The 17,106-nt window shown below is 45.8% G+C and overlaps 1 protein-coding gene across 3 annotated transcripts in view; it reads left to right on the plus strand.

Moving 5' to 3' along the window:
• Positions 1 to 16,700, plus strand: part of LOC146007770 (poly(ADP-ribose) glycohydrolase-like) — a 113,247-nt gene extending 96,547 nt beyond the window's left edge. For all 3 annotated transcript variants that reach the window (XM_083146375.1, XM_083146374.1, XM_083146376.1), the window contains 3 exons: positions 1,684 to 1,789; positions 15,863 to 15,991; positions 16,114 to 16,700. In XM_083146375.1, the coding sequence (XP_083002501.1) occupies positions 1,684 to 1,789; positions 15,863 to 15,991; positions 16,114 to 16,220 (342 nt within the window). In that variant the 3' untranslated portion in view covers positions 16,221 to 16,700. The remainder of the gene's footprint in view (positions 1 to 1,683; positions 1,790 to 15,862; positions 15,992 to 16,113) is intronic.
• Positions 16,701 to 17,106: the final 406 nt, after the last annotated feature.

Here is a 17,106-nt window from a genome sequence, read left to right on the forward strand (position 1 = left end):
TTTTAATAGAAATTTAAACACACAATGGGGGGGAATAAAATTGTGCCACAAGCAATTTAATTGTTGCTCTGGTGAGAGCAATGTTAGTATCAATACTTACAAAACTTCCCAAAATATATTGTTACTAATGTTATATATATATATATATATATATATATATATATATATATATATACATTATGTATATCGCTGAACAACAAGCATTTGAGCATAGACACGCTCGTATATGGAGCTCGGCACACCCTTTAAGCAGAGTTTGATACGCCCCATTGACGGAGCACATCCTACTGTAATCTCCCTCATTCTACTTTTCAAAAGTATGCAAGTAGGCCCATGGCTCTAGGTTGTGTTCTTCTGGGCAGAGGCAGCCTGAAGGTGATGTAAGGGCAGATTGGGGGGTGTCAGCTGTAGGGCTGGTACAGGGAAGGTGGGCGAGGTCATTAACCCTACTCTCCCTATCCAGTAGTAGTAGTGTCTGCATGCAGGAGACTCGCTGCCTTGCCCTGACAAGAAGAAGCTTTCACATGTCTCTCCTCAGGCAGTATTGCATGGATATTACTAACCGGCAGGCCTGAGTATGGTACACCAGTCTCAAAAGTCCCCTTCCCCCTGATTGTGGCCCTGCCAATCACTACTATCCCTGTGTGCTTACACCAGCCCTGTCCTGCCTAAAAACAGACATAATAACAGTATAGCCCACATCTATCAGCATGCCCTCACTGCTCTTCTGCAATGCCCTATTACTGCAAATGTGCAGAGCAAGATACCGTCTATTCCTACTCGGCGATGGATGGCTTCCACCATTTCCCATCTTGTGGACCCCTTGCTTAAAACATCACCGAGTTTGTTTGAATACGGATACAAAAACTAGCTGGACTCTGCCCCCCTAGCTGGGTATTAGACCAGACCTTCCTCTAATTCTAATAATTCTTGTGGAGGTGCAGTATACCAACAGCTAATCATTTACAAACTAAAGGACCATTTTATTAAACATGCATGCCATTAAATTTGAAATGTTATTGTTTATTAATAAATTCTTGTTATACCTAGCCGTGTTATTGTTTTATACATCAGTATAGCACCAGCCCTGTTCTACTTTCTTTTTCAAGATACTTTTGCCAAATGGTCTTGTGTTTAACGCTATCATCCCCAAGTTAGTAGCATGTCTGCGCCCGATTTTTTCATTGCATCGCATCGCATTGCATTGCATGCCACTACTTAATGCATGCAATGCAATGTGATTTTTCATTGTAAAGCATGCAATGCAATGCAATTTTTCACTGTAAAGACCCAATTTTTAAAGTCACCCATGGGAGATTTCATACCCCCACTATCCAACAATGCATGGAGTTGATTTTATATAGTGTGGCGAGCCCGAAGCGTGGCGAGGGGCCACAGAATGCATGTAAAGTAATCCGCCGCCCCTCGCGGGGGTCGCTGCGCTCGCCACGCTTCGGGCTCGGTGGCTCGCTGCGCTCACCACACTATATAAAATCAACTCCATGCGTAGTTGGATAGTGGGGGTATGAAATCACCCATGGGTGACTATACAATTAAAAATTGGGTCTTTACAATGAAAAACCGCATTGCATTGCATGCCTTAAGTAGTGGCATGCAATGAAAAAATCGGTAGCCCAGATAATACACAAGTTCCGAATTCTTTTTTTTTTTTACTTCCATTAGGCCTACTGTGGATTTTTGCATAAAGGAATCGAACCAGAGAAGCTGTCAGCAGTTGCAACGGGCAACTGGGGTTGTGGTGCTTTCGGGGGAGATCCTAGGTTAAAAGGTGAGTAATAAACAAAATGGTAAAAAAAAATATATATATATATTTTACAATATTAAAGTAGTTCTTCCCACTGGTGGGAAATTCCTGAGGGTGACAGATTTTCCTGGGGTGGCTGCAGGCGATAGGTAAAATCCGGCACTGTTAATTACTCTCTAATTAAACTTCCGTAATCAACTGTATGACACTTGCAATAGCTTATGTATTTCTTGGGAGGGGAGTGTACCAGAGCAAGTCCTATTGGTTTTTGCTAAAATTATAAATCTTGTGAAAAATCGGATTTGCTCCTGAAGTGAGTCTCGTTTTCTCTCCTCTAATTGAATAGGAAAACCCAACGGTTTGGGGACAAACCTTTTGCTTTGCTTTTAGTTGAATTTCCCCCTTTAAAGTATAATTTAAAACTATAAATGTAGTCATTAATCTGTCAATTAAACAATAATTAAAGGAAACTAAAAAATTTATTCTGAAATGATCAGACAGAAACGTTCCAAATATTCCTGGAATTCTATGCACAAATGCTAACTATAGAACTAACAAGAAATATCTAAATGTAAACTGTTTGTACACATAAAAGATAAGTAAAATAAAGGTGCAGTTATTTTGATAGTCTTCTCCATTATATTCCTTTATTATAAATTAACAGGGGCGGATCCAGCATAAAATGACAGGGGGGGCACCATGATAAAAAAGGGTTTGGGTGGGGGAGGTGCGGTGTTAGTTGTGCCAGTGTACATGCTAAGAGAGCGGCAGGAGAGGGTGGGAATGGAATTAAAAATAGGCCCTAGCATTTAAAGTACGCAGGCCCACCATGGCGACAAGTGAAAGATGTAGTTGTGCGCGCGCCAAAGGCGCGCTCCGGAAAAGGGTGTGTGGCCACTCAACAGGGGGCGTGTCAACACCATATACAACTTCTACACATTATGCAACAAAATACTAGACCCCATTATACTTGCCCCTTACACATGATGCCAAATGGAATGAGCCAAAATTGACATAATGCCACATGGATTGAGCCAAAATTCACATAATGCCACATGGATTGAGCCAAAATTCAAATAATGTCACATGGATTGAGTCAAAATTCACATAATGCCACATGGATTGAGCCAAAATTCACATAATGCCACACGGATTGAGCCAAAATTCACATAATGCCACACGGATTGGGAAAAAATTCACATAATGCCACACGGATTGAGCCAAAATTCACATAATGCCACATGGATTGAGCCAAAATTCACATAATGCCACATGGATTGAGCCAGAATTCACATAATGCCACACAGATTAAGCCAAAATTCACAATACACTTCATAAACAGGGACATTGTCCACCAAAGGCTCGCATTAAACATTTACACCATAATGTCCATTACACGTTAAATTACACGCCATTATGTCCATTATGTATTATGCCAAACACCATAATGCCTATTAAAAATTATGCTACATAAGTGCTGCTTCTCTACATGCTCATTGCCAAGGGTTCCATGCTCATTGCCAGAGGTTCCATGCTCGTTGCCATGTGGGATTACATGCTCATTGCCAAGGGGGAATACATGCTCGTGGTAAATGGGGGACAGCCGCCGCCAGGCAGAAGTTATGGCCACTGACAGTGGCAGAGCCTGGCTGTATTCAGAGCACTGCAGGTCCCGGCTATTTGAAATAATACCCCTTTCACACCAGAAAATGCATTCCCAGGTTGGCCCCTTTTACACCAGCCTAGTCCCTGCATTTTCTGGTGTGAGGGGGAGAGAAAACCACCCCTATCCCCTTTAACCAGTTATCTTATTTAACCGGCTATATCTTCGGAACCAACTGACCCATTTACATGAGACAAGTATTATATTGAAGAACTTTTGAGTGGGCTTTGAATGATTTTGGTCCAGTGAAACTGGAACGTTTGGTTCCAGAGTAATCTGCCCTCAAAGAACATGAACAGCCATGAAATTACATTTCAAAAATAAAAAAATCAGTTTACACGCAATATCTCTGGAACCGATTGACTGATTTGGACCAGCCTGATATCATTTTGAAGGCGCAGCGATTTGGAATTGAATGAAATCAACCACAAGCTTCTGTGATGCCAGGGTGGGAACTGGCAGCCGTCGGAACCAGGTGGGGGTTGGAATTGACGGGTCCCATATTATCCTATGGGGAAAAAACGTTACAGGTTTGCCAGGTGATATCTCCGGTTCCCGGGGGGCTAGAGACACAGGGCTGGGCTCGTTGGAAAGCCCTGGTCCTCAGCTACAAAATAAACCCCTGAATCCGCCACTGTAAATTAACCCTTTAAGCCCACAGCCAACGTTGCTGTGAGAGATATGCAAAATATTGGCTAAAAATGTCAGGGCCATAGTTGAGAAATATAAATCACTTTAGTTATTGCTGGCAAATGATCTTATTTCAATTAACCTCTTCAGTGCTATGCCCGGAAATTTTTCAGGTGTGCGCCAGTGGTGCCTGCAACTGTGCACTACTGGCGCATCACCTTTCCGGGCACACCCCACAGTGGAACTCCAAAGTATGACTTGCCGGAGCCGAGATGAGGGGGTAAGTGACAGGAGGGGAAGAGCGACGGGGTGGGGGTGTCTACGTTCTGTGGTAGGTTTTGTCGTTTGTATAAAGTACTAATGTCAAGTCAGAGATGCTGACTGTGAGCTTGTACTGAGGATGGGGATAGAGATTAAACAGGTAATGGATGGGTTTGAGTGACGGCAGACAATAAAATAGATATAGTGTCTAAAACAGAATATATTTAATTGTGTGTGTTTTTGTAATGCAATTTACTTTCCAAGGGATGGAAATAAATTGTAAATGAAGATTTATTTATGAGTCAGTATGCTGAAAGCTGTACTATAGGTGCAAACCTTCAATAAGGTCATGGGACACAAACATAGAGAGGGTCATAATTCGTTGCCACAGGGATGATTACAGTCTCTAGAGGGGGATACGTTATTCTATTTCTAGATTGCTGGTGATAAAGCATTGTGGGACACAGGTGTCAATCTGGTAATGATCTTGTTGTTGGTATGTAGAAATATGAAATAGTGAGAATCTGATGTAATGCATTGTAGTTCTTATTTATAATATAGTTATCTGCCTGCAACTGATATCATACACATGTGCTGTATATTTTCTATTCTGCATGAATTTGACAACAGTGATACAGCTGCATGACACTGGCTTGTCCTCTGGCTCCACTGGGTACTAGGTTCTTCCTTCATAGTAGTAAATTGTCCAGCTCCTGAGATTGGATTATTTCTTTAAACAATTTAATATGACTCTGGAAAGGCTGACTTCTGGCCACAGAAGGGCATACTGCCCAGTCCAGGTTCTGGCTTGTGCCATCTGTTCTGCCTGTGTTGGTGGGGCAGACAGCAAGCTTGGGGTGCTCATTGACACTGGGATGGGGCTGGAGTGACACAGATGATGGATATCCAGCCAATACCTATCAGAAAGGGATGGCAGGGGCGCACCATGGGTCACTGGAGACAAAAACATGCAGTATTTGCAGCATGACCATGTCATTACCTTTATTCTTCCTCCAACTGGCCTGACTTCTGACATTTCCCATTCCTACTTCCCCTGCTCACAGAGTAAGGACAGAATGTAGGTAAGCATGTTTCCTGTCTATTTTGATCATGGTTTCATTTTGCGACTGTATAAGCATAAAAAATGTTGTGCTAAGTGTCTTCCAGCCAAACGTAACTTTATTTAGTAGGCACATACATTCACAGTTGCACACAAATATCATTGTATGTGACTTTAATCAGCAGAAGATGCTTGTGCATCTGATTAGCACATCGATGTGCATAAGATGCATTTAAATGGGAAAACATGAAGAAATGACATGTACAATACATGAGCTATTTTGACAGATCAAAGTATATTTTTAACCCCTTCCCGACATTTGACGTACATTTACGTCATGGTCGGGATGTACTTCCCGACACATGGCATAAATGTACGTCATGTTTTTAAACTGTCACCGCGTCTATAGACGCGGTGACAGAGGGACGATGTCTGCTGTCCCTGACAGCAGACATCTTCCCTCATTGCCCAGGGGGGGCAGCGATGCCCCCCGCCATCGGCGATCGCTGCAATTGGCTGTTCAAACGTGAACAGCCAAAAGCAGCGTTTACTGTGTTATGTGTAAAATTTTGACTCTGCTGCCCCCTAGTGTCCAAAAAAATTAAAGGAGGTTGAAATAATGATGTAATAATAAAGTATACATATGGTCTATGTTAGTTATTAACTATTTTGAGTGGTATGATTATTTGTCTCACAAGCAGAAAATTTAACATTTTGCAAATTGCAAAATGTTCAATTTTTTTACGACATTTTGGTATTTTTCACACAAAAAAAAACTGGGGGGGCGTGGCCTGGCCGGGACTGAGGGAAGCCGCAATTCTCAGCGCTCCCATAGAGTGACACTTCTGCCACCTCCTAAAAGCCTTAAAAGCCCACCAAATCGCCCCCACCCTGCTTACCTGCCACGCTGACCCCCTCCGGTGCCTGGTGGTTGCAGCTGCGGAGCCGGGGAACAGATAATTCCGTTCCTGCAGGTTGCGGCCTACCGCCGACGCCAAGCCGGGGCCTCAATTTCTCCTGGATCCCGGAAGTGGGGCGCTCGTTCCCGGACCGCCGGACAGCCTCCCTGACTGCCCCAGAAGTGCCAGCCATAGCGGCTAACGCTGCCCAGACCCCCAGGTGAGCTCACCCCTTGCTGGGGGACTTGCCCAAGGGGTTTTCCTCAGCCCATCCACGCTGCAATAGCCTGATGATACAGGCTGCGGCGGCCATCTTGGTAGAGGCACGCACACAGTAACAGATAGTGCTGCCCAAGAACTTATGCCCAGCCGTAATAACAATAACTGCAACTCTCACCCTGACCCCTGCTGCCTGGGGTAACCCTGGGAGGGTGATCTTCCTATAGCTGAGGTGTACACACAGTGAGTGTACTGTCCCTGCTCTTTTGCAGGTTCCACAGACATTCTTCAGTAGCATATCAGTCCTGCATCTCTGGCATCTAATCCTTCTGTGCACTTTCCCAGGATCAGTCCCTCAAACCCAAAGACTCTCTGATGTGCCCATCACAATACATCTCTATGGAATGCACCCCCGCTATTGGCACCACTATGTGATTATAATGCATCCCTAATGCCAGGCCCATGATATAGGGGAATGTGACCTCCACCTACCCACCTGCTAATGGTTCCGCCTTGCGAGATGACCTAGTCTGGAAACTTCACACACATCTAATGGGCAGAGGCAGGAAGAGTACGCAGGGTAAAGACTCCCGCTCGACACCTAACGCCTCGCAATCCAATCTTCGGTCTTATCTTTCCACCTCTCAGGTCGCAGATCGACTATCTACACTCCCCCCTGAAACCACTTCAGCGGACCCTCCCGAGATGGCCCAATCTGCCCCCGCAATAGATCTCCAAGCTCAAATGTCACAACTGAGAAGCGAAATTGGAGAAGTACTAACGCACGTTCGAACGCTCCCTTCTAAACAAGACCTACAAGCACTCAAAACACGTCTGCAAGATTCCTTCCAATCTCAGATTGCTACAGTACAAGCAGATGTCACCCTCATGGGGACAAGAATTGCTTCTCTGGAGGAGGAGAGAGAAAATGACTCCGACCAACTCACTTCTATTAAGGAGGTGCTTTCACAACAAGCCGCTGACTTGAAAACAATGCAAGACAGGCTGGAAGATTTGGACAATCGAGGTCGTAGAAATAATGTTAGGGTGAAGGGCCTCCCGGAATCGGTCCCTCCGTCTGGGATCATAGATGCCCTCAACAAGATATTTGGAGAGATACTGAGCCTGGACCCCGGAACACCTATTGAATTTGACCAGGCCCACAGAGCCCTTAAGCCTAAGGGCCCAGCATCTGAATACCCAAGGGATGTGATATGCCGACTTCACTACTTTTCCCAAAAAGAAGAACTCCTACGAAAGGTCCGACAATTAGAGGCTGTCGAATTCAATGGAACTCAAGTGCAGATTTTCCAGGATCTCTCGTGGCGCACGCTACAACAGAGGAGATTGTTAAAACCACTAACAGATGCTCTACGGAAATCGAATCTCAAATATAGGTGGGGCTTTTCATTTTCTCTGCAAGTCTCACATGCCGGCAATCTAATGTCCCTGCGCTCTCCTGCTGACCTGCCAGACTTTTGCTCCAGTCTGGGTCTAGACAACATCTCTCTTCCCGATTGGCAAGCCTTCCACCTGCCGAATGCTATTCCGCCCAACACTTCAAAAAGAGGGAGATGGCATCAAGTCGGCTACTCGAAGAAATCCAGAGGACCATCTTCCTCTCAACCACAAGATCCTCCCTGACTGGACTATGGGTGGTAATTATCAATGCTGAATTTCGGCACTTAATGTGCGTTTAGAACTGTTGCCTTCTACTACTCATTTAGATCCTATTTGTTATTCTTACACTGTACCGACCTTATTTGAATACGACTGTTGTGTGTTTATGTATGCACACGTACGTGTATATATAAATATATATATGTATATATTTTTTTTCCCTGTTAGGATCTGTTCTTCCTCTTTGCCTAGGTAGGAGCCATTTGTTTTCCTTCCTTCCCGCCATTATCTGAGATACTTCCAGGTGGTTTGGCGGAGTCACGGCCCCCTAGTTTCCCCTACCGCTAAATGTTTTTCTTCCGTGACATGGATGCCGCTATGGCCATCCTTATGTCCGGACGCGGTTGTGTGTTTGTAGTTTTTGCCAGATGTTCATGGTTAAACTATGTTTTTCTTTCCTGTTTTAATGTCTTCTTCATCCTCCCTCCCCTTCTCTCTCTCCCCATTTCCATCTCGCTCTACTCCCCTTTCCTCTTTCCCTTCCGTACCTCTCTCTTTGATCCGATATCTCTTCATACGACCAGATGGCAGTAAACTTACGTATCATTTCTATCAATGCTAGGGGCCTCAATATCCCTGAAAAGAGAACACAGGCTCTCCATTCCTTTCATAGGGAAAAAGCAGACATAGTCCTAGTCCAGGAGACCCACTTCCGCCAAGACGAATCAGCCCCTCGTCTCAGTAATCACTACTTCCCCACTACATACTACAGCAACTATCCACACTCAAAATCCAAAGGTGTTGCAATTTTATTTGCCAAACACATACCAGTTACTGATGTTCAAGTACATATATTGGAGGAGGGAAGATGCCTGTTGCTTATCTGCTCTGTTTTTAATACAACGCTTACAATTGTCAATGTATATGCCCCAAACCAGGGACAAGCGACTTTTCTTGGGAAGGTTCTAGACGCGATTGGTTCACTTAAGCAGGGGATCTTAGTGGTGGGTGGTGACTTCAATTGGGCATTAGATCCCCTTCAAGATATTACCCCACCTCCCACCACCGCCCTGGGTTCCCGGTCCAGAAGGATAAGACGCTTGCTACACACTCACCAGCTGTCCGATGTATGGCGAATAGGCCACCCCACTGACCGAGACTTTACGTACTACTCAGTTCCGCATAAATCTTACTCCAGATTAGATTACTTTCTCCTAGATCACGGCCACCTACATATGGTTCGAGACACCTCTATTGGCCCTATAACCTGGTCCGACCATGCGCCCGTTCTCCTAGATATCTCTCTAGAAGCCACAAAGCCAAAACACCGCTCTTGGCGGTTCAACGAGTCCTTCCTCTTTGATCCCTATTGTAAATCTCAATTGGTAGACACACTAGATTTATATATAGACCACAATGTCACCCCTGACGTTTCTGATTTGACGGTATGGGAGGCCCATAAATGCGTTATACGTGGGAAATGTATCCAACTGGGATCGTACTTGAAAAAACAGAGGCAGGGTCAGATTGATGCCCTTCTCCACAAAATTAATTTATTAGAATCTACGCACAAAGCTTCCCTCTCCTCCGCCACCTTTGTGGAACTCACTGCCGCCAGATCAGCTCTTAATCAATTACTATTAGACAAAGTAAAACTGACATATAGAAAGTGTCGTAACCGATTTTATCGCTGGGGGAACAAACCAGGTAAAATGCTTGCCAAAGCACTCCGCACCCAGAGGGCCCTTTCCTTCATCTCATCCATTAAAGATACCCGAGGGCAAACAGTACATGATACAGAGTCCATTGCATCGACATTCTGCTCATATTACTCCTCTTTATATAACCTGCCCGCGTCGACAGCCTTTGCAAATGCTGAGGACAAACAAAGTCATATAGAATCCTATCTAACAAAAATTGGATTTCCTGTTTTAACAACTGATATCAGGGATAATCTTGAGAGACCCTTCTCTGCCGCAGAGTTGGAAGAGGCGATTAAAACAACCCCCTCCGGAAAGAGCCCGGGCCCAGATGGTTTCACCATCTCCTATTACAAAGCGTTCAAGGACAAACTAATCCCCCTACTCCTACGGGCCTGTAATACAGTCTCAGATAACCACCCATTCTCATCCCAATCCCTAGAGGCACACATTTCGGTAATCCCGAAAGATGATAAAGACCCCTCACTATGCCCTAGTTACCGCCCCATTTCCCTTCTTAATATTGATGTGAAGCTTTATGCGAAACTCCTAGCGAATAGACTTAAGCAATTCCTTCCATCCATTATTCACAGTGACCAAGTGGGATTCGTCCCAGGTCGGGAGGCCAAAGACAACACTTCTAAGATAATAAGCCTGGTACATCATCTCTCCTCAACTAAAACCTCAGGAATTCTCCTATCTACAGATGCCGAGAAGGCGTTTGACAGAATTGACTGGGGTTTTATGAAGGGTGTACTCAACCATCTGGGACTCGGTCCATTATGCTTACAACGCATCTTAGCACTGTACGCCTCCCCTTCTGCCAAAGTAAGGATTAACGGCTCGTTATCAAACTCATTTATTATTAGTAATGGTACTCGACAGGGATGCCCATTGTCCCCCTTAATTTTTATCTTATGTATAGAGGCTCTGGCCAGGGCAATTAGATTGAACACGAATATTAGTGGGATCTCTCTATCTGGACATGAATATAAACTTGCACTGTTCGCGGACGATCTTCTTGCCACAATCACAAATCCTGTAGTTTCCCTTCCCAGCCTGATGGAGGAATTTAGATCTTTTAGCGACCTCTCCAACTTCAAAATAAACCTTACTAAATCAGTGGCTTTAAACATCTCTGCCCCACCTACTGTTGTGTCAGGACTCAAATCAGCATTCCCCTTTGCCTGGCACACTTCTCATCTCAAATATTTAGGGGTCATCCTCTCCAACGACCTCTCGAGATTATATGACCTCAATTTCGCCCCCCTCCTTATTAAACTACGCTCAGATCTTCAGACTTGGAAATCAAAACCGTTCTCCTGGTTCGGCAGAGTGGGGATAGTCAAAATGAACTCCCTCCCTAGAATTCTCTATCTTCTCCAGACCTTGCCGATAAAAATTCCCCCCAAATGGTTCAGAGATGTCCAGACCTTGATTAGAGACTTCATATGGGGTGGTAAGAGACCCAGATTGAAACTATCCCTACTGCAGAGACAGAAAAATGCAGGCGGTGTCCGTCTCCCAAATGTCCAGGGATACTACCAGGCTTGCCTGATGAGTAGAATACTAGACTGGTCCAGGTTGCACACCGTTAAACAGTGGGTCCAAATAGAGAGTCACTCCTTGCCCTTTCCCATTAATGTTGTCCCATGGCTCCTCCACCTCCCCAACTCATCCCACCCCACAGTAGGCCCAACCTTGGCATGTTGGAAAGCAGTTCGCAATTCTCCGTCTGTCTCCTCACCCTCATCCCCCTACATGGCTTTCCTATATGACAAGCGTTTCCCCCCGGGTTTAGAGGCCAATACATTTAGGCCGTGGTATAAAGTGGGTCTTTTTCGCATGGGACAGCTGGTGAGTGGGGGTAGGGTGGTTCCATTTGAGGACTTACGCGGGAAATGGAATTTACCGGCAAGTGATTTCTGGCGCTATCTACAAACCCGCCATTTTCTGTCATCTCTAGATCCCAATATCTCTGGATCCCCTTCTCTAACCCCCTTTGAACTTTTATGCTCATCTGAAGAGCCCCCTTCCCACCCTATATCCAAGATTTACAACCTACTATTAGATGACGCAAGTCATGATCTCCCCTGCTTCACAAAAAAATGGAATAAAGACCTGAGGACTGACTTAACAGATGCCAAATGGGGAAAAATCCTCCACCTTGCTCATGCATGCTCCCCCAGCATACTGGTAGTGGAGACACAATATAAATTACTGTCACGGTGGTATAGATGCCCCGACACTTTATCTAAGATGGGGCTAGGTATACCAAATATCTGTTGGCGTTGTTCCTCAGGCCCCGGAAATCCCTTCCACATTTGGTGGGACTGTCCCTCATTACAACCTTACTGGAATAGTGTCATCTCTATCTCCACAAAGATACTAGGTGAAACGGTCCCCTCAGACCCCCTGTTTTGGCTGTTTCATTATTCGTCTGGATCCGTCCCAAGATACAAAAAATCCCTCTTATGCCGTCTAAACAATGCGGCAAAGGCAATTATACCTGTGCGCTGGCGACCTTCCTCTCCTCCAACAATCAAAGAGTGGTTCCATAGAATAGATATGTATATGGACATGGAAGATATAGTGTCCTCTGCTGCAGAAGACTACGATTCCTTCAGAGACACTTGGGCTTCATGGTTAACCTTTAAAGAATCTTCCTCGTATAAGACAGCACTGGAATCTACCCCCTCCTCACTACCTTAGCATCTTTCCGCTCCAGTTACTATATCCCCAAGTTCTGACATATGTACACTATCTTCTTTGTATGTGATTTGATTGTAATTGCTGATTTGTATCGGATCTGCCCCTCCTCTCCAACCCTCAACTTTACCCACTTTCTCCTCTTCTTCTCCCTCGCCTCTTCATGCTTCCCTTCCTAGTATGTTTTTATGTTACATTACATGATGACGTTGATGGTATTATCTTGCTGTAACCTTGTTTCCTATACCCCAAAAATTCACAATAAACATATTTTGCTCTAAAAAAACAAAACTGTATCGACCAAAATTTACCACTAACTTAAAGTACAATGTGTCACGAGAAAACAATCTCAAAATCACTGGGATAAGTAAAAGCAATAAAAAGTTATCCCCACATAAAGTGATACATGTCAGATTTGAAAAAAAGGGCTCTGTCAGGAAGGCAAAAACAGGCTGCGTCGGTAAGGGGTTAACATTGCCAAATACAACTTTTGTCATAAAAACAGTGCTATTTATTACAGTACTGTATCTCTGACTTTATAGAGCCGTTTCGTGTGAGACTTGCTAACTCAGCTACCATTACTTCCTGGCCTAAAACTGTTATACTATACTAGGTGATTCATCGCGCCCTACGGGCGCTCTTCACACCGTCGTAAGGGGCTGCGCCCCCTTAATTTGTGAACGTTTGTATATGAGAAATATGGTTAGAATTGTATGAAAGATGCCCTGTATTGCAACTTAGGTGTCCGCGAATCGCGGGAGGGGGGGTCGCGGAGGGTGCCGCGAATTGCAGGAGGGGGGGTCGCGGGGGGTGCCGCGAATTGCAGGAGGGGGGGTTGTGGGGGGGTGGATGCTGCGAATCGCGCGAGGGGAGGGATTGCAGAGAATCGCGGGAGGGGGGTCGCGGGGTGGGTTGCCGCAAATCGCGGGAGGGGGGTTACGGCGAATCATGGTAGGGGGGGTCGCGGGGGGTGTGCCGTGATTCACGGGAGGGGGGGTCACGGGGTGGGGTGCCGAGAATCGCGGGGGGGGGTGTGTGTGCCGTGAATCGTGGGAGTGGGGGTTGCGGGGGGTGTGGGGGGGTGTGACGCGAATCGCCACAAGAAAAAATCAACACAGAAAGGTCAACACATGTAAATGTTGACATAGTGTGGCACTTCATTGGTGTTCATGTCGACACATGAGAATGAATATGAAAACATTCAAAAAATGAAAAAAAAAACTTCAAAAACTCATGTCAACCTTTTTCATTGTCGACCATAGCCATGTCAGTGTTTTCCATGTGCAATTTAATTCTGGAGCTGCCGCGAATCGCGGGGGGGGTGCCGCGAATTGCGGGAGGGGGGGTCGGGGGGTGGGTGCCGCGAATCGCGGGAGGGGGGGTTACGGGGCGGGGGTTGCGGCGAATCATGGGAGGGGGGGTCGCGGGGGTGTGCCGTGAATCACGGGAGGGGGGGTCACGGGGTGGAGTGCCGAGAATCGCGGGGGAGGTGTGTGTGTGTGTGCCGTGAATCGCGGGAGTGGAGGTTGTGGGGGGGGGGGGATGGGGGGGGTGTGACGCAAATCGCCACAAGAAAAAATCAACACAGAAAGGTCAACACATGTAAATGTTGACATAAGTGTGGCTCTTCATTGGTGTCCATGTCGACACATGAGAATGAATATGAAAATATTCAAAAAATGACAAAAAAACTTCAAAAACTCATGTCAACCTTTTTCATTGTCGACCATAGCCATGTCAGAGTTTTTAACATGTGCAATTTAATTCTGGAGCTGCCGCGAATCACGGGGGGTGCCGCGAATTGCGGGAGGGGGGGGTCGCGGGGTTGGGTGCCGCGAATCGCGGGAGGGCGGGGTTCACAGGGGTTCCAGTGGGGGGTTGCCGCGGATTGCGGGAGGTGGGGGGTCACGGGGGGTGCCGCGAATCGCGGGAGGGGGGGTTGCGGGGGGGTGTGACGCGAATCGCCACAAGAAAAAATCAACACAGAAAGGTCAACACATGTAAATGTTGACATAAGTGTGCCACTTCATTGGTGTCCATGTCGACACATGACAATGAATATGAAAAAATTAAAAATAAATCTTCAAAAACTCATGTCAACCTTTTTCATTGTCGACCATAGCCATGTCAGTGTTTTGCATGTGCCATTTAATCCTGGGGCTGCTGCGAATTGCGGGGGGGGGGTGCCGCGAATCGCGGGAGGGGGGTCGCAGGGGGGGTGCCGCCAATCGTGCAAGGGGGGGTCACGGGGGGGGGTGTTTTTTCCGCGAAACGGGGGGGGGGGGGTCACGGGGGAGGGTTTGCCGCGATTTGCGGGAGGGGGGGTTGCGGGGTAGTGGTTATGCCGCGAATTGCAGGAGGGGTCGTGGGGGGGTTCTTTTTGCAGCGAATCGCGGGAGGGGGGGTCGCAAGGGTGTTTTTGCTGCGAATCGCGGTAGGGGGGGTCGCGGGGGAGCGGGTGTTTTTTTGCGAATCGCGGGAGGGGGGGGCGCGGGGGGGTGGGAGGTTTTGCCGCAAATCGCGGGAGGGGGGCGCTCACCTGGTGGCTGTGGAGTAGCAGTGCTGGGCAACATGGGAAGTCAGTGGGTGTCTGGCACTGTCTGTGGGCTCACTGGGCTGGTTCTCTGTCACATACCTCCCAACATGACCCTCTCCAGGAGGGACACAATGCTCTGTTTCTAGACTTCCCCTTAATGTATGATTGCCATCACCTGTTTTAAACAGGTTAATTTCTCAGAAAGGTGTTCAGCACAGATGAAGGCAATCACACATTAAGAGGAAAGTCCAGGAACAGAGCGTTATAGACACAGACACCCACTTTGAGTGACAGATGTAGCCAAATATATAGGAGATGTTGTAAGGGAAATGTCTAGTTCTGTAGCCAGAATTAGGCCCCAGTCTTGGTATGGCTTAATTATACAGATTTCCAAATGACAAATCTTGTAGGTATACTGGTAAATAGGAAAACATGCGGTTACTCCACATAAACTTGGAAAACATTTAATTGGATGCAGTGTTACAGCACCTTTTTCCTGTGCACCAGTTTCCAGACATTTCCTAGATTATGTTTGTTGATAGTCTCATTAAAGCAGTGGTTTTCAAACTCAGTCCTCAGGTCCCCACACGGTTCACATTTTTCAGGTCACCTGGCAGGTGAACAGGTGCACTCATTACTCACTGACATTTTAAACGAGCCACAGGTGGCGCTAATTACTTCACTTGTGATTCTGTGAGGAGACCTGCAAAACATGCGCCGTGTGGGGTCCTGAGGGCCGAGTTTGAGAACCTGTGCATTAGAGTATCATCCACAAGGTTATTAATTTTGTACCTTTGCAGCCTTAATACAGCTTCTGGCAGCTGCAGAATCTGGACGAGATGTTGCGTATTTCACCTTTGGGGACAAGGCGTTAATGCATGACGTCCACGAAATGCACAAGTTCCTTACTAAGAAGGACAAATCAGTTGGTGAGTACCTCCTGGTACCTATGTGGTATATTGCCTATTCTGTACTAACCATCTGCATATATCATGTGCAAGTGCATTTTGAGTCAAGTATAACCTAAATCTAACTTGTTTTTAAATTTCAGGTGACATTTACAAGTTGCTGTTGAGATATCATAATGATGTACACAAGAAATATTTTACAGCAAGACAAGAAACAACACTGTATAACTTTATATACAACAATTCCTGATGCATTCTGGCTAAAGACTTTTGTATCCATTAAGAAAACAGCATGACACAAGAATTAGCATATTTTTAAAACTGATTTTTAAAATATATTCCCTTTCCGGCAGTATTTCTATGGTTTGTATAGATTTGTTTTAAATAAATTTTCATAATACTTTATAATTCTTTTATTAGATTCTTTACAGGGACAAAATCATTACTGTGCCACACCAACCACTGACTGCCCATTGTTTGTATGTTTGTGGCTGCTGCCACTGTGTAATCCAATCTAGAATCCGGCAGTGGCTCAATACCAGGGTTAGAAACCAAATGAAAGGGGTGTGGTTTGGGGTTCCGACAGTCGGGATCCCGACAGTCATTAGCCCGACATCGGGATACCGACTGCCTGGACTCAGACAGCATGGCGAGCGCAAAAAAAAACCATTGCGAGCTCGTAATAGTATTTAGAAAAATGTAGAGTGCAGAATGTGACGGTTCTAAATAATTTGCCTTGATCAATAATTAAACTTATGTTTGGTAATAAGTGTGTGACTTATTTTTGAGGGGATAGAGGTCTTGCAAATACCCATACCCATTTCTTTTGTGTTCTTTATCTGCAGTTTATCTGCAGTTTCTTCATACATCGTTTTCTGGGCGTGCATAAATTAGCAGTTTTAATATCGCAGAGCCTTCTGCGTGCCAGGAGAGCAGCTCAGCCTGTGCGTCTGTGACACAGCCCGATTTGCAATGATGTTACCAATGTTTCAGCAAGTATACACTTTGGATAGAAATGAAGAGACAACAGTGGGAATCCCCAGGCTCAGGTTAGCATACCTTTCAACTGTTCCATTTACAGCGGGGAGCGCTGGACAGGCACCCAAAATGATGACATTTGAGGCAGGGCTGTGAGG

The sequence above is a fragment of the Crinia signifera genome, chromosome 6, assembly GCF_055691185.1.
Source record: "Crinia signifera chromosome 6, ASM5569118v1, whole genome shotgun sequence".
NCBI classification, from domain to species: Eukaryota; Metazoa; Chordata; class Amphibia; order Anura; family Myobatrachidae; genus Crinia; species Crinia signifera.